Raw genomic sequence first — 24,721 nt, forward strand, 5'->3', positions numbered from 1 at the left:
AATGATCAATTTCAACTTAATCGTATTTCACCGCTTTTTGAGACACCCCACATTCTTGTGCCACTTATTCACGAGATATAAATCTTTATTCAGTAACCCCTTATATGACTTGCTTGGCTGTATCATACGGGGCTTCTAGTTATAGATATCAGTGTAGAGAGGCAAGCTTTGTCCGATGTTATACATATACTTTGTATAACTATGAAAGCATAATAATTTAAACTTGTATGAGAAATGTTATATAGTCTAACATCTGTTTACTTTATAATAATATATAAATTTAATTACTACTACTACTACTACTACTACTACTACTACTACTACTACTACTACTACTACTACTACTACTGATTGAATAATTAAAAATATGTAACTAATTTTATACATTAATCTTTAATTTTCAATAGCTATTATTATTATTATTATTATTATTATTATTATTATACTTGTATATAATCAATAACTACAATAAGTTTAAAAATATAAATTAAATATATATTACTATATATAAAAAAAATAATTATTAAAAAATATATTAATAAAATAAAAACTATAGTTAATTTATATATATAAAAACTCTTCTTTTAAAAAATCTATGAGCTTCTTTTCGTAGATAGAGATTGTGGTCTTTTTAGAAGGAGACTAATTTGATAACGGGCTGTATAAAAGCAATGCAGTAAAATCTATATTTATTAGAAATAGTAGTATGATTTACACCTTTCTGAGAGAAGAATTCAGCTATTGTAAGCTCAATAATCACATTATTGACATTGTAATAAGGTTTGAAGCTTGGGGGTAGGAATTAGGGTACAACATGCATTGTAGAATAAAAATCGTGATGTGTTGAGTGGTAACATGCGTCGAGCGGTCAGTTAAGTTACGAAAAGAGAATTAATTGATTGGAGCGTGGCACAGATACATTCAGACATGACCTGAAGGTTTGTATTAAGGTGCCAGCTTGATAAATCCGGCTTGGCTCTCAGGTGTCCAGGTTCAAGAACTTCCTGGAAATATCATGTCATCGAATGCAGATTTTGTGTCCTTGTTTACAACTTCTCAGCAATAATGTTATACAGGAGTGAGCAAAATTAAAAACGCTTGAGAGAATCAAAACTACTAGCCGCCAATACATGCCAGTGGTTTTGATGACTAGTTGAGTTATTTAGTTCCTAATCGTGCCTCCGCGCACCCACACCTGATGTGGGTGCGCCACAGCGTAATGATAAAAACAGCGTAAAGATAAAAATATGGATAATTAGAACTTCAAAAATTAATATCTCATCACCACACCGCTAATCTATGATAATTAATTTATCTATATCATCTGTAGTAGCTGTATTATTCGCGAGACGTTCATATATATCATTAACCTCTTGTTGAGTTGGATCCGTGGCATTTTTCTTCAAAGCTCTCTCAACATGTTTGACTCCCTTATAATGTTCTTTTTCTGCTTCCTCCTCTTTATGTTGCGTGATCTTTCTATTTGCATCTCTGACAGTGAGTATACCTCCTACTTGAACCTGCTGATGTGTATTTTTAGTGCTGCAGTGTTTGATTGCAAGGTAGTAACCCTCAATCTCACTCTCTCTTATAGCATTGAGTTCTGCCTGAACAAGACTGCCTTGGAAAATCTTGTTCAATCAATTGCTCAGGTGAGGTGATTTGAAATCAAGTATATCCTCCATATCTTGCATTGCCTTCTTTGCCACTTGAATATGATGTTGTAGCTTCTTGATTGTCTTGGGTGAGAATAGCTGTGATGAAGCAGTATCTGGACAGCTTGATTGTGGTGAAAAGGAGTCTTCTCCATATATTTGCAACTCAGGGTAGTCAGGGACCCTTGAATCTAGCTTAAGCAGTATAGATTGTGGGTTGAATGAGACAATGCCACAATCCATGAAGCCAGCCTGAATAGTAGAAGGTTGAAAAGTCTTTTTGCGGACATCAACTAGATTCTGTAGGAATTGATGTTTTTCATACTGCTCATATCCATATCATGCAGCTTGATTAACTGCCTTTGAATGGTAGTGCTTATACTGCTGAAAAGGCACGCTGTCTAGAGATTGCAGTATATGAGTTGAATGTGAAGGAAATCCATATAGAATAATCTTGTGGAGATCACAGTATTGTAGGAATTCTTCAGTGAGATGAGATCCATGATTGTCAAGAAGCAGCAATCAATGACTGCCTTGCTGACATTTTTTAGAGGCCTCATTAAAGTGCTGAATCCATGCAAAGCCAATCTCATCATTGGTATAGCCAGTATCTGATGTCGCGATTGTATATCCACCTGGTAGGTTGCTTTGTGTATACCAATCTTTGAGTTGGGTTTTGAATTTCATGATGATGAATGGATCCAATACCTCACCATCTGCTGAAACACACTCAATCACAGTGATCAATCCTTGAGAATATGATGAAGTTATAACTGAATTAAAGTCTTTAAAAGCAGTAATAACCCATTCTCCACGTCCTTGACCCTCTTGAAAGCCAATCTCATTGAAGTTGTAGATATTGCAGGTTTGAAATGTGTACTTTTGAAGTAAGATTTCCAGACAGTCAAACCACACCTTGATGTAGCTAATATCCTCAACAGCAATTCTTTTCAGATCCATTGCCTTCTGCTTAACCCTTTTATACCCATCCAAGCTTTGTATATATCGATAGGTCCACATCTTGCTGACCACAGGTGGGGAGGTTGAAGGATCAGTATGATGGCATTTGAGGATGAGATTTGTGTTATCTTGAATCTGCTCTGTGGTCAGCAGGCAATTATTTCTGTCCATATGAGCTATCCACTCTTTTAATGTGTCCTCCTGGCTCTTGCTAAGCTTCTTGTTCAGTGCAGTCTTTGCATTGCATGTTTTTCTTCCATTGATTCTTGCTTGAAGATGGTGATAAGGAATGTTGAATTTGCACACCAGAGGTAGGATTTTCTGTTTTCAATTGCCATTATAAACTTCAATGGCACTCTGAATACGTTTTTCAAGATCATCTATCTTATTGGTCATGGTGATGGTGATATATTAATATTTGAAGATTGATTAATGAAGAAGTTGATATTTTTATCATTACGCTGTTTTTATCATTACGCTGTGGCGCACCCACATCAGGTGTGGGTGCGCGGGGCACGATTAGTTAATAATTTCAAAATGGATAGTTAGTTTAGCGACTTGGGTCAACAAATTGGTGAGTAAACCTCCCCGCTTTCAAGTGCACCTGAATTTCAGCCATTGCCGTATATTCCCCACTCCTTTCCAAATCTCTCAGATGGCTCTATTGGCAGTGACATCAACATCCATATGGGAGTAATATATGTGCATGGAAAACCTCGCTGTGCATACATAGCCACAGATTGAACATTATTGAGGCAGTGTCGATTGTGATAGAACCTATCACAGATGAAATTGGCCCTGAGCATGCGAGCAATTTGCAGCACCATCCTGGTTTTTAAATGAACAGTCGTTTCAAACACCGTCGTGTCATGCAGCACTGTTAACGCTGGGTCTTTGTCGTGTTAGTGATCTGCGTGGATTGGGCAATGCTGCGCAAAGTCGCCCAGGTGAAGCAGCCTTGTTGAAGAATCTAAAAACCTAAAACGCAATAGAGTGCAGGCGATTGTTTCCAGAGTACATCTCTTCCTTATTATTTGGTCTCGGACTGGGCCAGGAGACTGTAGTTTTCTCGGACAACCTCGTATAATTTGTTGGAGCGACGTGCACGTCGTATACGTACTAAATCTATTGACGACAACGGTGGATTGACTTTCTGCGTAGATGGGCTATGATACCAGCAGACGAGACACAAAGGATCGTTTTGGAATTGATGAATAGCGCTGCGCCTTACAGGATGGAAGGTCATGAAGAAAGATATAAAGGTAGGCATACCTCGCCGGAGACTACATTCAGTTGTTTATGAAACCCAAGGATCATTATTGAGATTGATTTCCTTTCATAACTCGGACTGCTGAATTCCAATATAAGCCAAACTTTCTATCCCTTGGGAAGATGAAGACGCCCTTTTCTCAGGTCCTCTCCCTTGCGGCTTTCGCATTATCGTGGAGCCCTGCGCAAGCCCACCTCGCCGAACGCGATCTCACCCTGTTCGAAGAGCGCTTCGTTAACTCCCTCGAATACCTGCTCCCGAACAATACTATCAAGTTGATCGGCTTCAAGAAAATCAAGGTGCCAGAGCATGAACTCAGCGACTTGAATCAGCACTACAGGAGTAGCCCCAAGGAGTGGGAAAAGCTAAGCAATTATTTCTATGATCCTCCCACTGGGACATTCCGAATCTATTTCCCTGTTGAAGGCGCCCTTGTCTCACACGGTGGGAAGCATTACGAAGCCAACCACTTAGGAGAACTGGATCTCCAAGAAATCCACGGAGACTGCTCAGTGCTGGGCAGAAAAAAGACTTCACACGTCACCGGAGTCGAAGGCAATATAATCAAAGATGGTATCATTTACCTTGAGAACGCCCCCAAGCCGCACGCCCGGTACGGGAACACCTTTGTATATGACTTCGGTGTCAAAGTCATCCTAGATCACGACCATGGGCGTTTTCAGAAACGCGACGGGAAAAAAGCCTGCATGAATAACCACGGAGGGCCGAACTGCAGCAACAAATACAATATCCATGGAAAATGCAACCGGCGCAGTGACACCTGCATGGACTATAACGGATGGTTTTCAGATTGCAAGAAAAACGGACCAACCTGGAGAAACTTCCCAGGAAGCGATTGCGACAAAGCTCTTGGTCGTGGGCATTGCTGGAATGAAGTTATGTAGGGTAACGAGGAAAAGTTTGAGGGCTAGATTGAATTGAATGTTTCCTATTATCGTTTGCTGAATATTTCCTATCCCGTTACTTGCTTGTTAGTTTTGCATTTCAAAATGTACGTTATGTATGTACTCTGTCTTTAGAGAGAGCACAGGTTACCGTCTTCCCAAATGATAAATTATTCCAGACAGGCGTCTTTCTCATGTAGAAATATGAGATCGAAATGAACACCCGGTTTTCCGATATTTGCCTTTGCCTAGGAAATTCGTAAGTAATGTTCATCAGCATAAGAACTTATATAAAGCAATAAGGTAACACTATTAGCCTAGGAGGGATGAATATATGAAGGATATACTTGGACAAGCATTTGGTAGAAACAATGATGTCGCAGCTCAACTGGGCTCAATTTTTGAAATCAACTTTCTAGATCCAGGAGAGTGTTTAGGAGAATACAGTCTCCATCCAAATTTCTCTCTGCAATAACTGGTATGAAAGAGATGATTTATCATTCACCGTGTTGCTCCCAAAGCTCCTTGTAACCTCGTGGTATTTACGCCTGTCGACAAAATTGATGGTTCTAACCTTTTCGACTCCTCTATCCAAGCTGAGACTTAACCCAGCATTGTAATTATCTGCCTATCCAAGATACTCATGAAAGAATTGATATAAGTGAAGTGATACAATAGATATCAGTATGCCGGCCTAACGACAATGTCCTTCCCACCCAATTCTCATTGCCGTGCAAACATAGAGTTAAGAGGGTAGAAGAGCAGATCCATATTGGTATTTAGGTGGCAGACAACAGCAGACGGCATGGCATTGCATGAGAAACTGATGAGACGTGAGCGGAGAGAGCAAAAAAGTCCAGAAGAGCTGGAGATATTCGACTGGGCCACTTTTTCCAAGTTTGTTGGACAAAACGGTTCAAGGCGGTGTCCAGGCTAATGTCAAATACCTAAATGTCTAAGCTCTTTAACTTCACCCTTTTTAACTTCTTCTAACCTCCAAAATTCGGCTCGTCCGTTGTCTACCATGATTAGCTCTACTAAAATTGGATATGAACAAAACTCGTTCCATCTGTTCGGTTGTTGGTTGCCTCCCTCAGTTATTTATTTAAATACCTAACCAGGACTTGACAAACAGATAGTTTCAGTGACTCGAACAATTGAACAACTGGCAGGGTGATGGACATTGGTTTTATTTCTAACATACCATGATTGATGTTATATCTTTATTTTTTCCAGCATAGCCAATTTTATTACCAAAAGGTGACATAAAGGGCGAGGTGGGAAGTTTTCCTGCACTCATAAATTTCGAGGAAGACTGGAAATTTTTGTCATCGATGCATAATAACCGAACAGAATCTCTTGAAACATATGACCACTTGTCAATCTTGGATCTAGGTTTAGATCTTTCCTGTCAATCTGAATTACAAATCTGTTCTAAAAGCTTAGTGGGTACATTTCAATTACTTTAGTATATGCTTCCATCGTAATGATTCATGCTTACTAGTTTTCACACCAAACAGCCATCGATTTTTGAAATATCTTCCGCATGCCTTCGTAAATTCAAAGTGCCGTCTCACCTACCAACGCTTTGAAATTTTATTATACAACCAACACAATCATATTCCGGCTACCACTATGTCTACTGTGACTTTAAGCAGGACTGGCTTCCCCCGACAAACCCGGAAGATGTTTCCCACGTAGCATAGACTGGATGGTACATGTGGAGTGCTGGTTTCATCACCGCCTCGCAACCACAAGTTGCCGGCATTAACGCCGTTCAGCAATATTCTTTGTTTTATGACTCCAAAAAAGACCATTTCCTTGGTGTTCCCTTCGACTGCAAGGAAGAGAGTGTGCGAGGAGTGAACGGCATGGCTGGCTGGCGAAGATTGATGTTCTCGCACCTGAAACCCGAGAACTACGGATGCCATATATCTGTCCTAGAATTCGACTCAGAGCACAATCACATATATGTGAACTGAAGTCAATTGGATGGTCATATAGACAGATCCATAATCATCATTCAGATATTCCTCTTATCATCAAAATCACTATATGACGGGAAGCTTCACGCCATAATAATGAATTCAAGTCTCACTTTGGTTCTCCATATAAGATTACAGAGGAACCACAGGATAATCTCTAAAATCAAGTACTGGAGAATCCTCATGTAACTCAACAAGATCTTCTTGCCAGTGTGGATAATGCCATTAAAGTTCGATATCTTCAGAAGGTTTTACATCATATGAGTCTACAGAAATGGAGACAATGCAGACGCCCTGAAATACAGCCTCATTATGAGGTCACCAGTACAAGCATTATCAAGTCTCTGATTGGGAAAGAGTCAAATGGTCTGATGAATGCACATTTGAATGAGGAGAGGGTATAAGACCAATATGAACATTTCGCCGGCCAGGGGAGCAGCTTGCTCATGGAGATGTTCATACAACAAGGTGTAGAAACGGTGTTAAGCAGCTGTTTTGGGCTATATTTGGTGAGAGAATACGCAGTGGTTTACTGCCATTGAATGAGGATCCTGAGGCTCCAAGAGGAGTTTCTTGAAGGGTTATAAAAGATGTTTATAGAGCCTTTTTACCTGAATTTGTTAAGGATGGAGATATATTTATGCATGAAGGAGCCAGGGTTCATACATCTCAGGTGGTTAAGGAGGTTCTTGAGAAGATGAATATAGAGATCATGCCTTGGCATCCTTGTTCTCCTGATTTGAATCCTATACAGAATCTCTGGGTGCCGCTGAAGAAGGAGATATATAATCTGCATCCAGAGCTGGAGCATGCAGCAAGTACAGAAGCCACAAAGATAGCATTAATAGATGCAGCTAAGGAGGCATGGGAGGCCATTGATGATAGAATTCTATATAATCTCTCTACCACAATGCCTCATCAGGTGAAGGCAGTAATAGAGGCAGAAGGGTGGTATACAAAGTATTAATCATATTCTCTTACGCTAGTTATGAGTAAGAAAAGCAGCCATATATATTAACGTTATAGTTAGTACGATCTCGGCGGAAGGAAGGGGTTTTAAACTCAATGCCCCCACTGTAGGTAGTGCAGTTATTGGGCCTAATTGTACATGTATATTGGTAATGGTACAACTAGCTGAAATGGGTATAATGGTGGCTTTGTCCTTGCTAAGGCGGTGGAGCAGCAGTTAGAAAATGCATGGATGTAATGATTTGGCCCCTACCCGTTGACGGGATTCTAGGAAACAAGTTGGATTCAGCATTGTAAAAAGATGGGCTCTTTTGCACATTACTTCTGGCCTTGGGGTCCGTGTTTTGTGCGAGTTGCATTGTTTGTTGACTAGCTACATCATTGCACGTCAGGAAGGCGGACCGCAATATCGCCTGATTGTGTGATGTATCGGACCCATGGGAGCGATGGGTATTGGAGCTACAAGAGGAAATCAGTGAGATATTTTGCTCGCATAAGCTGTGGAAATGTGGAAAACAAAAGTGCCGTGGAGATGGTAGCTAAGATGGAGATCAGTGTAGAGGGAGGCAAAGAATGAAGGACGACATGTTTCCTTTTTTATGTGAGTGAGAACCTCCGTGGCTTTCGATTAGGAATTATCTCGTAGGGTTGGAGGGGTTAAAAGAATCCGCAAGCGTCTGGTGCTTGCTGACTGGGAGGACAAAGGGGCCACGGATGGTTGTGGTTAGGAGTTTGGGATTAAGATGCCGATGTTTTGAAGAATCCAGTGATGCAGGTGCAAGGTCGTGATCAGAATGCCAGTGTCCGAATTCGGGTAATTTGGCACCTTGGGCCGTTGCAGGAAAGCGTGGAGAGAGAGAGGAAAAAGCAAAAAAAAAAAAAAAAAAAAAAAAAAAAAAAAAACCGGAAAATAGTGTCTGACATGCCACTTACCTTAGGTTCAATGATCTTCAGATAACGGACTTGGATTCCACTGGTGGTGAAATATGGAATTTCAAATTTGACATTGATAGGACGTTTGCCTTTCCCAGTCTGTCCAGCTCCTCCCATACTACCTCCAAATCCACCTGTCATACCACCTCCATGTTCATCGTCGCCTTTCACTGACGGTAATCCTAGCTCAGCACGCATCAGAAATTCTTTTCCTCCACCAAATTGTTTGATCTTCCATATTATTGCAGATTTCTCTGGTGCGTAGTGGACAGAACCTATGTTAGTTCGGAATCGCGGAGAATCAGCGTCTTCTGGAACGGGGACTAAAATATCAACGTTGTTCGCAGTACTCCGACGTTTGAACTGGGCTTTGGCCTATGTATTCATAAGACTAACGTATTCCAGTACAGGGTTTTATGCCTAGGCAATAATAAGGCATGTGCTTACCTTAAGCATGTATTCAATGCGTGAACCTGAATGAGACTCCACCACACATTCAACCCAAATGAGAGGCTTCACTTGAGTATTTAAACGATAACTCATAAGTTCAAATTCTCCATCAGGAGGAATAAAGCTGATGGTCCGGTCGTTCTCAAACCGCGATAATCGAACGCATTGATGGAACTTTACGTCCTCCATTTCAACAGCCTTACCCCTCGTTGCCCTGCCTGTTGTTTCAAACATTGCTTTATCGTTCAAACCTAGTCTCAGTTCTGGCATACCACTTAAATAGCACTTCATTTTGATGGCCCCCAGAATTTCGGACCGGAGAACGTTGCCATTGGCGGATACAAGAAGGTTCAAGGATTCCACCACGTCCAGGAACACTTCATTCTTGCGGTATCTGATTCCTTCACTTCTCCATGACACGGCATTCGTAACAGCGATCGGAGGCCGTGCTTGTATCTCGAGTTTATGTGATTCTTGGGTTATGTACCTGAAATTAGAGTTAGCCCTAGGCTGCGCCAGGAGATTGCTGGGTGCAGGTATTATCTTGCTTGGTGGAACGATAGCATAACAAAATGCATACTCTTGCAATATCTTAGACTCTGTAGTTTGCGGGTAACCGAAGTCCATCATCTCGTCGAGCAATTCATAAATGATAACAAAGTTATCTCTGATACTCTCTTCCTCCAGCTCCTTGAAGTATTCGGTGAAGACCTCGACGATCTTGTGTAGGAAAAGCAAGATTTCTGCTGCATTTGTATTTCGTTTCGTTAACGCGAGGACGTAAAGGTTGCTATGGCGGATATAAAGATACTAGCAGTCCCGAATAATCGTAAATATAGGCTCTTGCGAGAGATAGGAGCAGGGTATACCATAATGCGACCAGCCACATCAAGAAATGGATTAAACGTACGTTTATGCCTTCATCAGAAAAGCATGGAGGAACAGCAGAGCTCTCTTCCTCTGCTTCGCTAAGGAGGACAGGAAATTTCTCGACTGCGGACATGGGAATATCTCCTCTATAGTTGCGGGCAAGAAGGGTCTAAATCGAACAACCGTTAGCTAAAATCCCCCCCAAAACACGATCGTAATGAGCGGATACGACGAGCTCTCGTATGCTCTCAGCCACATATTTGACCGAAACCACCATACCTTGCCCTTCAGGTCCAGGAAAAATATCGCAGACGCCATGATGTGGGGTTGGGTATCAAAGGAGTCGGTCGGTCAACAATGGAAGTTGGGGACGTTCATCTGATTTATGGGCTTATTGAGCCATCGAAGGTGACATGTAAACAGCCAGGAGGGTATCAGTCAGAGTACAATATCGAAGAGCGCATGTGTTATTCGTCAACAGGTAGCGATTCGAAATATCAATGACTTGTTCAATGTCTTGTCCGTCTTCTCCTCGTCCGCAAAATGACACTATGGCCAAATGCAGACTAGCGCCCTTACTCTCCATAAAAGTTCTCTTTGAATCCTTTTCCCTTCTCTTTGTTAAACATTTACTATCGCGCACCCAGAAGACAGTGCAAGTCAACGTAAAAAATCACCATGAATTTTTCCCTGTAACTGACTCTGGCTTTCTGCCAGTGCTCAACTCTCGGGTTATGCCATTGCTGATTCTTGCGATATGGTGGTGCGCAGACTGAACAACGGGGATTCCATAAGAACTGGCTGTGTATATTTTGGTTACGCGGGCGGTGTCAGAGGGATCAGACATAAATTTGTATTAGATATATATACAATGGACGGTCAGTTGCTGGGTTTATAAGTCATCGAAATGAACAATACATGAATAGCGGAAATGTAAATTCTAATACAAGTGAAAAAACGCCGTCCAAAAATGCAGTATCCTGTAGCAAAACAAAGCCCTATAAAACCCTCATGGCATGCCAACATTAAATCCCAAAGGCTTCAGTACAGAGTCCCTTGCTACTTTATTGGCAACAGCTCCCCCCTTTTCCAGCGCAACTGCACCAACCACGGCGTATATTGCCTGCGTTAGGACAACTTCCAACCCCGATTCCACAAGATCATTGCGCTGAAAACAATTAGTCAGTATGTGATGGCCTGTAAAACTCTGTAGGGCCTTTTCCATACATATCTTGGTACCCATCTCAGAACCTCCTCCAGCTTATACTGATGTGCGAGTTGTGCAATCTTCGTCCGGTTTAACTTCATATTCTTATGGTCTTGCGTGAGAACCTCCAAGCCCTGCAAAGATGGATGATCAAACGGAGCCCGCCCATAAGGATCTTCGAGTTGCTTCGGAGAAGAAGTTGACGCGCTTTCTAGAAGGGAGAGCGAAGCCTGTAGTTGCACTATTTGCTTGCCTGTTGTGAAATTTAAATCAGCAAACAGCTGATTAAATAAAAAGAAAAGAAATATTTGGAAAAATTGAGCATACCCAAGTAAGATAATCTCTCATTGAAGCCTCTCCGCCCCTGGTCAAAGCTTTTATGCGTAACAGTTTGCCATTTGATCTCGTCACTAAGCATTTTGTCACCTTCGGGGCCGAGCATTCGAATGTAGAACCGATCCAGGATTGTCGGATCTGAATTGACGGGATATTCTGGGACCTCCGGGCTTCCCCGCAACCGTACAGGAGCCTTCATAGAAGGCGGTGTCTCTTTCCATCTGGGCGCTGCTGGTGATTCTGAAACCTCCGGACTTGCAGCGGAGGACAGTCCATGTCGTCGGATATGATGGGTTGTGGTCCGAGAGCAAACTGACAGAGCAGTAGAGGGAACACGCCTACGCCCTAGCCGCGTGAGTGCAGCAAAAGCCTGGTCAGGTATCTTCGATATCATCGGAGGCAGAAGAATAGCATCTGGGGGTGTTGGGTGTAAATTGAGTCGCGTCTTGGGCTGATCACTTTTGATAGAGCTTTGGGAAGATTTTCGGCGATCCCAAACTAATCCCGATCGGGAACCCTGCCCTAACTAAACAACTTCCACGAAACATGTTAACATTGCAAAAAAGGTCGTCATCAACCTGCTCTTGATAGTGCTGTAAGTCCTTGTCATGGTCAAGCTGTCAACTATAGTACAGGTAGATGCAACTCCGACATGCCATTGGATGCCCTATCCAAATAGTTGCAGGCCAGCTCGTTAGGTCGGACAACTACCATGCTTCTCCCGTTCAGCGCGTCAGGTTCAACTTAGAGTGCCATTCCACGACTAGATCAAATGAGAGTTAACGAGATGTTGCTTTACAGCATGCTCTGACGTTTACTAAGGCTTGAAAAGTTCCATCTCTCAGTTGGCAAATCAAATTGTGATGATGGTGACGACACACCCGCGGACAACGGCCTGGAATACAAATCTTATTAGAATTCGGATTTCAACTTCATGGAAAGATTGGATAATAATTATGGCAACACGTGTCAAAATGGGGTTACATTCTATCTATTGGCTTGTTGTCTTCCTCCTTTCTTGTTATATATTTCCTGCATCTCTCCTCTGTACGGGTTTAAAGGCTGGCAACTTTACCCCATCCTATTGCAGGGACAACACAGTTGCAGCAATTTCGGGTAGAGAGGCCCAATACGGGGGAGAAATATAGAACACTTTGATATTAGTGTTCTAGAAAGCCTTTACATTTTCCCTTTTCTTATACGCCCCTTGCTCTGTTATTGCTTAAATTCGGTTCCCCGCTGAACCCAGCTTTTGGACACAATATTGCTGGGCCATTTGTTCCGTGTTTGCTGTCGCACCAGGAGGCTACTCCCGTATGCTGCACTGATCCTCCTTCTCCGGAACTGCGGGAAATGTACATTTTCCCATCATGTATACTATTCCTGTTGATTTGGGCGAATGACTTCCGATCTCGAAGTCTATACTTCGGATATTTATAAATGGCCTATAGCCACTCCAGGCCTCCACGCATTTACTCACTCATTGTTTCAGTGTTATAGAAGTACTAATATGTCAACTCAATTTCTCATGTCAAGGCATATGATTTATATTCTCGTATTCACACTTGCTGGACGAGCTCATTCGCATAAATTTCTGGCTTCTCCACGTGGATTCTATCATGAGTTAGTCGGGTACCAGGTTCAAACCCCACCCTCTCTTTTTTATATTTTAAGAGACCCCATATTTCGAGCCTGGGACATTGGCATTTCTGCACTTCGCCAACGGAATGTGCGTCTCACGGCTGGTGGAGCCTATTTTTCTAGTTACACGGAGAAACTACCTCAGCCTTGACGGGTCCCTGCATATTTCATAGGATATTTCCCCCCCTCTTCTTTGTCCTGATTTTGCTAATTCCACATTCACTCCATCAATGCGATGGAATCAATCTCTGAATTAGATAGCCTAGGCGGATACCACCGCATGCTCTTGGTTTTTAAGATTGCCAGTTTCCGACATGCATAACTGATATAAAACTGCCAGTGATCCCCGCATCTTGCAACCTCTATCTGCTACCTCCATTACCAAGAACTGCAAGGATATCGTCGCTCGTTTTCCTCATTTAATCCTTTTGTCTAACTCAAAACTTCCATCTCAACGTCTTCACTACGTCCCTGCTCAGCAAACCTAATCATTCAAATCAAGTCCTCTTACTCGTTCAACAAATCAAGTCTTTCACCACCTTTCAAATGGCTGCCGGGAATTCTATAAGTTTTTCCATTCACCGAATGAACATTTCATACCACCCACAATCGAGCTATCGATATCCAAGCACACCATATGCGTTAGGGTACGGCCCCTCAAGCACGGTCTTAGCTAGCAATTCAGTGTTCTCCGTCCAAGATCCACCTTCACCACGCCCATACCCTCCAAACCCTCCTCCAAGTCCCGTTTGATATATAAATTCAAACCGTATACATACAACTAAGTCAGTGATCTCAAAAATTACTCTTTCCCAATTGAACTGCAATGAGACTGTGCATAAACCCTTGCCCTATTTCTGAATTATGTCCTAGCGAATGATTTCTACCCTTCCTGCTGGGGGTGGCTTGTCAACTTCTGTTATTTTTCACTGTAAAAACTTATCGTCTCTATCATCCACTGGAGTTCCCCTATTTTACCATCTGATTCGGTAGTCCATCTTTATGATAATAGATTATCTGTCAATCCTATCAAATTGAGAATAAATGCGGGAATACTACTTATTCCGGTTTGTTTGGCAGTGATCATGACCCTACGAAGTCCCCTGGGAACGCGATGACACGGATGGCACCTCTTGAAATTGGCAGCACTAATACGACGTCTTCCAGAATGCTTCTCCTTGCTACTTGTTGTTAACGGGATATTAGGGGAAAAGTTATTTATGGATTATCATTTTTATTCATCCACAGGTTTTCTCTTCCTTTCTGTGTTCAAGGATAATAGATAACACCCCCAATGAAACCTACAAAAGGGTTTAGAGGATAATTTAGTTTACTGAGGCATGCTGTTTCTTTTTGCTTTGAGCCACTCTCTTAAGCAGGATAATTATTCAATTGGCGTGGCGATTATCAACTTGGAAATCCTTGGTCTGTACTTAACCGAAATGACAAAAGGTCATATCTCTCAGGATTTATGACCTAGCTAAAGCTATCAAATCTCTGGTAGCACATTATGGCGAAAGAAAATTTCCCAATTTCCGCAAGCCATCTTTTTATGTAATATAAATACAGTTGCAAGTTGGACGGGAGCCCAAAATAGAAAATCTCCTTTGAAGCAAAATGGTGTTAACGTGCATAATAGAGAGCACTGTGCAATTTTTATATCGAAAATGCCATAGCTAATAATATAGACACATAAAAGGAAGCTTCAGTCAGACTCTAGCATCAACGGGAAACAAACGAGAGAAAAAAGACAGAAAGCTGGAGATGCAGGAAAACTTTAATAAAATTGAAACAAGCACCACCAAACACACTACAAACATAACACCTACCCACATCTCTCAAATTATACAAAACAAGCCAACGCAAGCGCACTGCTAAACGTCAACCCAACAACCATCCACCCGGTAGCAATCACCTGCTTATTCGAGAACTGCTTCCCCAAATCCCATATAAGATGCCTACATCCATTAAGGGCGTGGAACATAAACGGCAACGCAGCCGTGAACTTCAGTCCAACCTTCGCAGCCAGAGGTAGAGCACCAAACGCTGCTGCTATCACAGGGGATTCCAGATGCCAGCCTAGCAAGGGGGAAACGAGATAGAATGAGGAGAAGATGTACAAGCTGCCGGCTAGAGCGAGGCCGGTGATGCGGTTCAGGGAGGAGAGGACCCAGGTTACCTGGGGCTGGTAGATGCTGAGATGTGGGGAGACGGGGCGATTGAGGCGCTGGCGGGGGAGAATTTGGGATGGGTCTTCGGATGTGGATGAGGTCGTAGATCTGTGTATGTATATGTGAGAGAGAGACAGAGGTGTCAGGTATGATTTTTTTTTTTTTTTTTTTTTTTTTTTTTTTTTTTTTTTTTTGCCGTTGCGTTTGTTTGATGTGCTGATGTGGAAATGTAAATATGATTGGAGCTTAATCGAGGCGAACTGACCTGGTCTGAATATGGTTGCCGGTCGCAATGGCCACGGGAGCTGCGATTCTCGAAACGGCTATCCTCAATTGAGAGGGATTGTGGGCAGCAACTATTTCGTATGTCAGTTATCTTCTCTCTCGCCTTCAGCCATTCTACATCCCACAGGGCATTAGTGTACGAATTGACTGGTTACTTACGCCGTCGCAACGACTGCTGAGCAACTCTTTGGGGAAACATGGTGATATGGTGATGTGATTTGGGGGGCTCAGCAACGCCCTCTATGTCAACAAGCGTCTGCTGGCAATCGATCCTAATCAATCGATATCAATGAATCAATATATCAGTCGCTGTCAAGGAAACATCCGGCAGAAGTTGGAAGGGGTCACGGGAAGACCTCGGCCTTTGCAACCACGCTCAGTTCAGCCTGACCAACCACAGGCCTCCAATTACTACTCGGAACAACGATTATCCGTCGTTCTTTCGGGCAACTCAAATCTTCACCTCTTTTATCAGCTTCGGCTTTTTCTCCCATTCTTTTTCTCTCTCTTTCGTTAAGGACCTCTCAGCCTGCATCGTTTATCCCCACCCCCAATTCTACTGTACTCCAGCGTTGGTGGTGGAAATGGCATGACACAGATGTCAAAAGGCGAAACCATCCGCTAAATAGTTGCGGCTTTCTGTCGTTGACTCCTGGATGAAAACAACGGGGTTTCCTCAGAAGAAGAGATATCTTTCTTTGAATCTTCGACCCGTCGTTAATCGCCCATTTCTTTCTGTCAATGAGAGAAGAGGGTTTCATATCAGGGTTACATGGTTGCAGCACAAGCTTGGCCTTGATATGAGAAGATGGGCGATTATGTGGAATTCTCCAATATACTTTATCGTGTCAAGGGTTTTGCGTGGTAAGTGTGTGGTGTGTGCGTTTGTTCACGGGATGGATAAATAGATCAGATATATGTGGAATGGATTTGGAGCTATACGGCTATTCACCTCTACCCCAATTTACTATTTGAAGATGTCAATAGTAAAGCTCAAAGGCGCTACGATGCAACAAGGCTGTACATAGGGAATTTCCTTGAAGAACAGTAGAATTCCTGCTGTTACTCCAACGATATATTATCTAATAGCCCAAATGTACACCATCAGCCAACACTACCATTTTATTCATATTATTTCTAATTAATCCTTATTTGGCAGCTGAATTGTAGCACCTTACAGACGCCTTTATATCTGCTGGCCCATCTTCTCTTCAGTCCCTCTTGAAATAATCGATCGTAAGACAACTCCAAGTCAATCAATGTTACTCTGCACAATGTGTCCAATACAAACAAAATGATGCCATCCAAACCACAGTGCCCTATTGTTATTCCTACGTAAACAATTAGCTGATTCAATCCAGATTCTCAATCTTCTAATCACTCCTTTGTCCTTTGCACCTAGGTTAGTTTCAACTAGTTACAACTATTGATTAATCGAGTTTCATACTCGGCCCAGCCAAAGCGCCGCTCGCGGCACATGAAATTTACACGTGACCTCTGTGTGTCCACGTGAAAAGTTGAACCTCGGCTCTCGGTTCTACTGCAAAAGAATCCAAACATGGGGAGAGGAAATACAAAGTGTTCATCCAAAAGAGCTCTCTGCAGGGGGGAAGGAGCTGCGATGTTCATATATCTTCAGATCTTCATCCGCTTCTCTGGTGTGCTTCTTAGACTGTTCCCTCCCTGGTGTCTGGTTTTGTTCGTTGATAGAGTCCTGATAGATTAGAGTGGGCTCTTTGTTCACCACTCTCTCCCCTCCCCGCCCTCAATCCCTTTTCTCTAGAATGGGTTTCAATACAGCTCTTACCCGGAAATTGGGTATCACAGGTATGCTTGTCTTAGTTTTTCCTGCCGTAGTCTGAGGTATTCACAGGCTCACCCGTTCCCTACCAGTTCCCGTTGTCCAGGGTGGAATGCAATGGGTTGGCTACGCTGAGCTTGCCTCTGCAGTGAGCAATGCTGGCGGCCTCGGAATTGTACGTAAATCCCCAGCCTCAAATACATACCAAACAGACACAGAGAGATCTTGTCTACTCCACCGTGGGAAGCAAGAAAAAAAAATTCATATCCATGGACACAGCACATCCAGTTCCACTTACATATGTTTCTCCTAGCTTACTGCCCTCACCCAACCAACCCCAGAAGACCTCCGCAAGGAAATCCGCAGATGTCGCACCATGACCAGCAAGCCCTTTGCCGTGAATCTCACTCTCCTTCCCGCCCTCGTCCCACCAGATTACGCCGCATACGCCCAGGTGATTATCGACGAGGGAGTCCGCATCGTCGAGACAGCCGGAAACAGCCCCGGGCCCGTCATCGCCCAGCTGAAGAAAGCCAACATCATCATCCTGCACAAATGCACGACGATCAGACACGCCAAATCTGCCGTGAAACTAGGTGTTGATTTCCTCTCCATTGACGGCTTCGAGTGCGCAGGCCACGTCGGTGAGAATGATATCACAAACTTCATCCTGCTCAACCGCGCGCGTCAGTCACTTGGCGTCCCCTTCATTGCCTCCGGTGGATTTGCGGACGGATACGGTCTAGCTGCCGCTCTGGCGTTGGGTGCGGAAGGTATCAATATGGGCACGAGATTCATGGCCACTATCGAGGCTCCCATTCATGAGAATGTGAAGAAGGCTATTGTGAATGCTAGCGAAGAAGATACCCAACTTCTCCTGCGGAGATGGAGAAATACCAGCCGCCTTTTCAATAACAAGGTTGCCAAGGAGGCATACAAGATCGAGAAGGCAGCGACCTCGGATGACTTCTCGCAGATTGCTCCATTTGTCAGTGGAAAGCGCGGACGACAAGTGTTCATCAATGGTGATGTTGACCATGGTGTATGTATTCGTTCTCTTGATATTGCAGCTGCCACGAATGCGTGTGGATCTGTATTTCTAACATGTAATATAGGTCTGGACTGCTGGTCAGGTTATCGGCCTGATCCACGATATCCCCACTTGCCAAGAGCTTCTAACTCGTATCGAGAAAGAGGCTGTTGAAGCTATGTCAAAGACCAACAAGCTCTACACCCCAACGGCTAAACTTTGATTCTCCTATTTTTTCCCGCCTTTTGTTTTCATTCGGGTTTCGTTACGGATCTCTATTGCTGTTCCCTGTTGTCCTGAACCTAGAAGTAGGGGAGTAGGTGGATAGATTTTTTGTATATTCTGCTATATAACTATAGATATGCATATATGCAATGAGATACATATGTTTATGGGTTTGTAGCAGTACGTTTCAGGAATAAACGTCTCTCTCTCTATATATATATCCATGGTTGCAGTCTTCTTTATGGTTGTTCATTTATTTTTTCTGATCTAATTTGTCGTTTTGCTTTTGCTCCTTACCATTTTTATTAATCAGGCACTATTTGTCTACCCAGAAACCTACGTTATCCAGTGTTAATGATAGTGAAAAGAGAAAAAGAAGTTCATAATAAACATTGTGTCTTTTTGGAGTTGATTGCAATGATTCCCTCCATGCCTTACGGACGGCGGATCTTTCTTCATATATCCGAAACTTCCCCTCAACCTCAAGTGATATCCGAACTGTTCGATTTACCTCTACAAGCGCCGTGAAGATAGAGGTTGTTTTATCTGTCGACTTCACCGTTATCGTCCAAGAAACTTTGTCGCTCACCCTAGGGGCTGGGGTCATTCCTATTAACACGTCCTGGTGGCTCTGTTCTTTCTCTATCACTCTGGGTCCTGATGGTGCCGATCCTTATTCTTCATCAACCTGTAAAAGAACGTTCATATCCTGCTGATATAGGTCATTATCCGACTTTTAGTGCTGCCAGCACGTCTCAAAGATACTTATCTTTGGATAGGCCACACCGTTGTCCACCGACGGAGATGCTCTCTCATGCTTCGCATTACCTAACCTGGAGAGCAGGAGTTACGGTGTAAAGGAAGCAATGGAGAACACTCAGGTCACTGATACTGTCGATATATTAAAGCCTAAGCAAAGCCAAAAAAAAAAAAAAAAAAAAGAAGAAAAGAAAAAGAACGTCTTCGTGTTTGACGAGAAATGGCCTAAATCTCGATATCCCGACAAATTTACATACCTACAATAATATGTAAATGGGAGGGTGTGGAGTCGTCGAGATCTCAATTCCAATATCTTCAATCTGCTGATAACCGGAGTTACTTTCAGGTCTCATATGTCCCCGATTATAACGTTCATGTCTGGCCTACCAGAAAACTGTCGCCTCATGGATGTAATAAGACAGACATTACGCATCACTCTCCCCATCCAGATAATGCAATTTCCCTTCGGTGATATTAAATACCTAGGTAACCATGTGTTCTGTATGTATGTACTGTACATGTACACATCCCGGGCCTAGGTATATTGACGAGACAAACACGAAAGGGAGAGACACTTAATACGGCATACGGTTACACAACAATATCTTGACCTTCCACGAGAGCACAGGAAGATCAGAGACAGCCTTGGAGGTATATGGTCTGAAGCTGGATCATCACTACATGTACAGGTAAGGTGGCGGATGTAATCTATTATTATCTTGAACCTACGACTAGCAACCTGGAAGAGCAGCTTTCATTTTTCGTTTTTGTAAGTATTTCTTAACCAAGATAACCAAAGTGTTACGTCAATTTCTCATTGTGCATACGTGTACCACACCTCCTTTATATTCTGGATGCATCCGTGCTTTTGCACCTTCTGGCACGGAATGGATCGGGAAAAGGCTTGCCAAGTTTTGTGCGGTACAGTTATTTGGTACTGTATGTACAACGGAGACTCGGCATTTTGCAATTCCTGAATTGACTCCAGGCTTACTGCTCGTACATGAACTTGGTCCTGACTTTTACGAGCTTTTCACTGCATGGCTATGGAGCAAGAAGGGATACAGGTCTGTGACCACAAATGGGAGGAAGGGAGGGAGGTGGGTGGTGTTTATGTTGCCCAAGGTTAACACACTACTAACAGTAAGCTGGGGAGAAGGGGAAATGGTGAAACAACAACCATCTGAAGGCAATGGGTTAACAAGGGTCACCAGGATAGAGGGATTCAGAAGATGGTCACGAAATATCGAAGAACGAAACTGGAAAGACAACAAATGGATATTGAAATCATCAAGCTTCAAGACTCTATTATTAAGTATTTAACAACGACCTGGTAAGTACACACGCAAGGGAGCATCAAAAAACATCTTATTATCATGCTCCAAACCAACCTCATATACACAAAAGCGACGCTCAGAGACAAGAGAATGAAAGGGCTTTCTGAACAACAACATTGCATGCTATGGGAAGAATATATATTCCTGTTCAAAAATATTCGGATGTCTCTAGTTTCTTCCTAGACACTATGCAAAGCAACCCCACCCCTGACTAGCGAGGGCTCGAAAGCCTAGCCTCCCGAAATGGCTAGAGGAACAGGGACGAAGAATTGAAATGAATAGTGGGATGTGAAGGTGCGAAAGCGCTTAGAGGGCGGCGATAGGAATGCAAGGGAGGTTAAGGGCAACGAGACCCTCCTGTTTGGCACATTAGTCGTCGAATTTCCAAAATTTCACCTGAGGCGGGCATGACGGGGTTTCAAGTTTCAACTTACAGCCTTGCTATCTCCTTGGCAGCATGCCACGGTCTGCTTGCATTGAGAGTTCAAGTTGTCTGTGACACCAATAAGGGCTATACCAAATATCAGTTAAAATTCGATATATCTGAGAACGAATAATGCCGTCAAAAACTTACCGCTGAGGCTGAGTTTGGAGCACTGATCAAAGATACCGACGCTTCCGCCCTTGCCGATGACAGTGCCGAGGACACCATTGAGGAGACCAGAGTTCTTGTCACCACCATTGACGGTGCTGATCTGCTTGTTGCAGCAGGAGATCTGAGCTTGACCACACTGTCTCGAGATCGAAGGACCTTCTTCCCTGGGACCAGCACCCTTGTAGTTACCACCTGGGGCAGCAACGGCGGCAGTGGCAAGAGCCAGGACAACAGCAGTGAGGGAGAACTTCATTTTGACGGGAGAGTGGGGGATGATATTAAGAGTTATATGTAAAAGGACTGAAAAAAGAGTGAGCTTTTCAGGATGCTCAAAGAATGAAGTCTGAAATATTGATGCTGATGATGGAGAAAGGAGAAAGAACATGCAGATGGAGTGGCAGAGAGTGTCCTTTTATAGATATCTAGAGCTCCCTGGTCTGAGAGCATGAACAAGATTGATGCCCCCTGTCTCTTGCATGATCCTGAATGGGAAATACAATACGGCGACGGAGAGAAGCTCCCGAAAAAAAAAAAAAAAAAAAAAAAAACAAATTGCTTGGTTCAACTGACGACTTTTCCCCTTTTGCTCAACAAGAATTCTACCAGCCCTCTGGGGGTAAATTTTCGACAGCCAAAAAACGCAAAAACCAACGTCGATTGGCCGCGCCAAAACCTAGTTGCTAGGGGCCCAAAGAGGAAATGTTGGACATGCAAAGTATCTAAGCAAGGATTCGAAGATAGTGACACAGCTTGTCACATATTCGTGTAAGTTCGCTGTGCAATCTGTGTTTCTTTTCTTTTTCTTCTCTGCCCAATATTGTGCATGAAACTCAATGTTGGCACCAGCCGGTGTGAACCTCCCATGCTCCTCCTTGCTCCCAGAGCTCCCCGTTGGATCCAGGAGAACTGAAAATGAAAAAGGATAATCAACATAGTTGCGGATGAACTATTGAAAATGCCCCTATTTTTTGGGCAGATAAAAGATTTGAGATGGAACCGGATTCCATGGTTCTGGCATTGCGCCCAGAGTCAAACATGCAGGGGCAAAGGGAATGACTGAATAAGACATTGAGCTCACAACGCGAACACAGACTCAATATCAAATGGCTATCGATATTGCAGCCGTGTAAATAGTGATAAGCCTGGGAACCAAGGAAGGTGGATATCTGATGGATAACAGCTCATCCGTGGTAGACGCTAGCTTGCCGATCCTGCCCCTTAGCCCAGCGAGTGGAGTCCTTAACGAGGACTGGGAGTGGCTCTGGGACGGGGGACCGATGATTTCGATTGGCGCAAACTGCCCCTGAATATGTTTCCTTATTTTCTTTCCCGGCTGGTCGTCTGCCAATTACCGTGAAATAAATCCATCTCTTGCGGGGTTTGCTGCTTCACCTCGACGCTTTCCTCACCTCGCCCATCATTGTTGATGCCTGAATCTTTTGGCCAAAATATTTCATCCACACTAAAGTGGAGTTAGTGTTGCTAAGCTCCATAACCGACAGGACATAAAAATTTCAACTGGAACACGCTGAATGATGCGACAACAAACGGTGAACCCCCTACATTTCAACCGCTCGGATTTTATTGTAAAGTTACAGTACAAACGGTTGACAATACTACACTATCAGCTTGAATCGCGTGCAGTCTTCTTGGTATTCAGGGATACTGAGCCCACGGAGCTCTCTAAAAGTGCTGAGAAGACAGCACAGACAAAACCAAGAACCATGAATGTGATTTATCCCCTGCGCTTTGACGACTCGCGATTGAGGCTGAATTTTTGCGGTGCCACGTCCTAATTCGTCTCATATTCCTAGATTGTTCCTGGTTTATAATAATTTCCGGATTCTGGGGTAGACTGAATGAGTTTGGAGCTAGAGCTCCAAGAGTTGGAAAAGTATTAGACAAGCTCATAGGTGAATATCAGTGGCATTTGTCACTTTGTCAGCTGGGTGTGGGTTCTCTTACCCTTGTAAGTCTCCAAAACGTACTGTAAGACTTCTACCGCTTCCACTCTCGTATTATTCACGAGCCTTATCACGGTGGGGCGTCGACCATGAACCGGATTGGCCGAGCAAAGTTTCCCCTGTGCCATTATTGCGATCGACTGACGACTCCCAAAACCATTGTCGAAAGTCAAACGGCTAGTGTAGTTCCCTTGACCTTGATTTCAGCTTCAGGGAGATCACGTCAGCGCCGTTTGATGGTAATCTTCAATGGTTTGACGAAATGTCCAATTATATCTGAACGCTTCCTATGAGTTTCCTGTGTTAAAATTTGTTCTGCCACTGCTGTCACGAGAAGATGATTTTGAGAGTGACAAGAGTAAACACACATGCAACATGTTACCACTGGAAGGAATATACTTTACTGCACGTCACACACCACCCGCCTTTAGAGCTGCAGACTTCCAGCTTCACTGGAATAGCCCTTAACCATTTGCCGTGGTGGATCTTGCGTTCTACAGGATGGCCAAGAGCTCCACCTCAGTCAAGTCCACGCGATGTGGGAAGTTTTCAACATCTCACACCAAGCAAAAAAAAAATAGAAATAAAAAATAAAAAAAATAAAAAAAAATAAGAAAGAAAAAAGAAAAAGAAAAGCTCCAAGTCAAGAAGTTCCTAGAGGAGTAATTAACTCTGTGCTCAACATTTTGCCAACCAAACTGTCCCAAGGCTCCTCTGCGGCCAGCCGGGCGTGAGCGGAGCTAAGCAACAAACCCCCCTTGAGATGCCACCGGCGCCCGCCATGCAAGATCTGCACTGGGGTATTAGGAAATGATCTTCACCGCACTAGTAATTGAAAGCCAAGGCGAAAAATAGGCTGGTGGCTGGAACTCAAGAGACAAGTACTTTGTACGATTAGAAACGATCCTGCTCAAAAAAAAAAAAGACTGCAAATGTACTCAGCGCAGTTAATCATTTCCCTTTTTGTTCCTCTATTTGGATCGAATCTTGATTTTTGAGCTCCAGATCATTGAGTCATGAAGGCTATTGAAGCGAGTGAGTTGATAACTTGGAACCCAGCGAGCGGTACAGTAGTAACTCTGCCAACCTACTGAGAACAGACCACAAAGCATGGGAGAATTTCAATAGGTGAAGAAACAAGGTTTTAAGTTCGTGGGTCCTGACTTAATTGATCGACAAGCCTTTTCCCTGAACAGTGGATATACAGAACTTGGCGGACACTACTCAGTCCTTTTGTGATATGCGACATTCTTCAGTAATAATGACCACTGGAATGTTGGAGATTGGCAGCGTGGCGAATTTCCCAATAATTATCGATCAAGGAGCTCCCCGTTCCGTGACCGCAGATTTTCTTTCAAGCCCCCGCCCCCGCT

General features: G+C 43.3%; 8 protein-coding genes across 8 annotated transcripts; 2 read left to right on the top strand and 6 right to left on the bottom strand.

Moving 5' to 3' along the window:
* Positions 1–280: 280 nt before the first annotated feature.
* Positions 281–1,898, bottom strand: PAAG_11823 (hypothetical protein; the record flags this gene model as incomplete). Its single annotated transcript, XM_015847402.1, has 4 exons — positions 281–347; positions 447–463; positions 1,371–1,621; positions 1,778–1,898. 4 exons carry the CDS (start codon positions 1,896–1,898, stop codon positions 281–283), a joined length of 456 nt encoding a protein of 151 aa, XP_015702994.1.
* A 2,109-nt stretch (positions 1,899–4,007) lies between these two features.
* On the top strand, positions 4,008–4,790 carry PAAG_04228 (hypothetical protein; the record flags this gene model as incomplete). The annotated part of the gene is made up of 1 exon (XM_002793910.1): positions 4,008–4,790. The coding sequence occupies one exon, from the start codon at positions 4,008–4,010 to the stop codon at positions 4,788–4,790; it is 783 nt and encodes a 260-aa protein (XP_002793956.1).
* A 3,678-nt stretch (positions 4,791–8,468) lies between these two features.
* PAAG_04230 (AP-1 complex subunit mu-1) lies at positions 8,469–10,315 on the bottom strand (the record flags this gene model as incomplete). The annotated part of the gene is made up of 6 exons (XM_015845217.1): positions 8,469–8,570; positions 8,678–9,052; positions 9,125–9,614; positions 9,708–9,937; positions 10,038–10,166; positions 10,277–10,315. 6 exons carry the CDS (start codon positions 10,313–10,315, stop codon positions 8,469–8,471), a joined length of 1,365 nt encoding a protein of 454 aa, XP_015699443.1.
* A 691-nt stretch (positions 10,316–11,006) lies between these two features.
* PAAG_04231 (RNase III domain-containing protein) lies at positions 11,007–11,934 on the bottom strand (the record flags this gene model as incomplete). The annotated part of the gene is made up of 3 exons (XM_002793913.2): positions 11,007–11,165; positions 11,225–11,457; positions 11,532–11,934. The coding sequence occupies 3 exons, from the start codon at positions 11,932–11,934 to the stop codon at positions 11,007–11,009; spliced, it is 795 nt and encodes a 264-aa protein (XP_002793959.2).
* Positions 11,935–15,024: 3,090 nt separating this feature from the next.
* PAAG_04232 (succinate dehydrogenase cytochrome B subunit) lies at positions 15,025–15,836 on the bottom strand (the record flags this gene model as incomplete). The annotated part of the gene is made up of 3 exons (XM_002793914.2): positions 15,025–15,460; positions 15,618–15,708; positions 15,797–15,836. 3 exons carry the CDS (start codon positions 15,834–15,836, stop codon positions 15,025–15,027), a joined length of 567 nt encoding a protein of 188 aa, XP_002793960.1.
* A 1,585-nt stretch (positions 15,837–17,421) lies between these two features.
* PAAG_04233 (2-nitropropane dioxygenase) lies at positions 17,422–18,691 on the top strand (the record flags this gene model as incomplete). The annotated part of the gene is made up of 4 exons (XM_002793915.2): positions 17,422–17,464; positions 17,531–17,613; positions 17,752–18,480; positions 18,554–18,691. The coding sequence occupies 4 exons, from the start codon at positions 17,422–17,424 to the stop codon at positions 18,689–18,691; spliced, it is 993 nt and encodes a 330-aa protein (XP_002793961.1).
* A 2,404-nt stretch (positions 18,692–21,095) lies between these two features.
* PAAG_04235 (hydrophobin) lies at positions 21,096–21,637 on the bottom strand (the record flags this gene model as incomplete). The annotated part of the gene is made up of 3 exons (XM_002793917.2): positions 21,096–21,146; positions 21,224–21,300; positions 21,364–21,637. 3 exons carry the CDS (start codon positions 21,635–21,637, stop codon positions 21,096–21,098), a joined length of 402 nt encoding a protein of 133 aa, XP_002793963.2.
* Positions 21,638–22,565: 928 nt separating this feature from the next.
* Positions 22,566–23,476, bottom strand: PAAG_04236 (hypothetical protein; the record flags this gene model as incomplete). The annotated part of the gene is made up of 4 exons (XM_002793918.2): positions 22,566–22,645; positions 22,737–22,846; positions 23,096–23,255; positions 23,350–23,476. The coding sequence occupies 4 exons, from the start codon at positions 23,474–23,476 to the stop codon at positions 22,566–22,568; spliced, it is 477 nt and encodes a 158-aa protein (XP_002793964.2).
* Positions 23,477–24,721: the final 1,245 nt, after the last annotated feature.

The sequence above is a fragment of the Paracoccidioides lutzii genome (assembly GCF_000150705.2).
Source record: "Paracoccidioides lutzii Pb01 unplaced genomic scaffold supercont2.10, whole genome shotgun sequence".
NCBI lineage: Eukaryota > Fungi > Ascomycota > Eurotiomycetes > Onygenales > Ajellomycetaceae > Paracoccidioides > Paracoccidioides lutzii.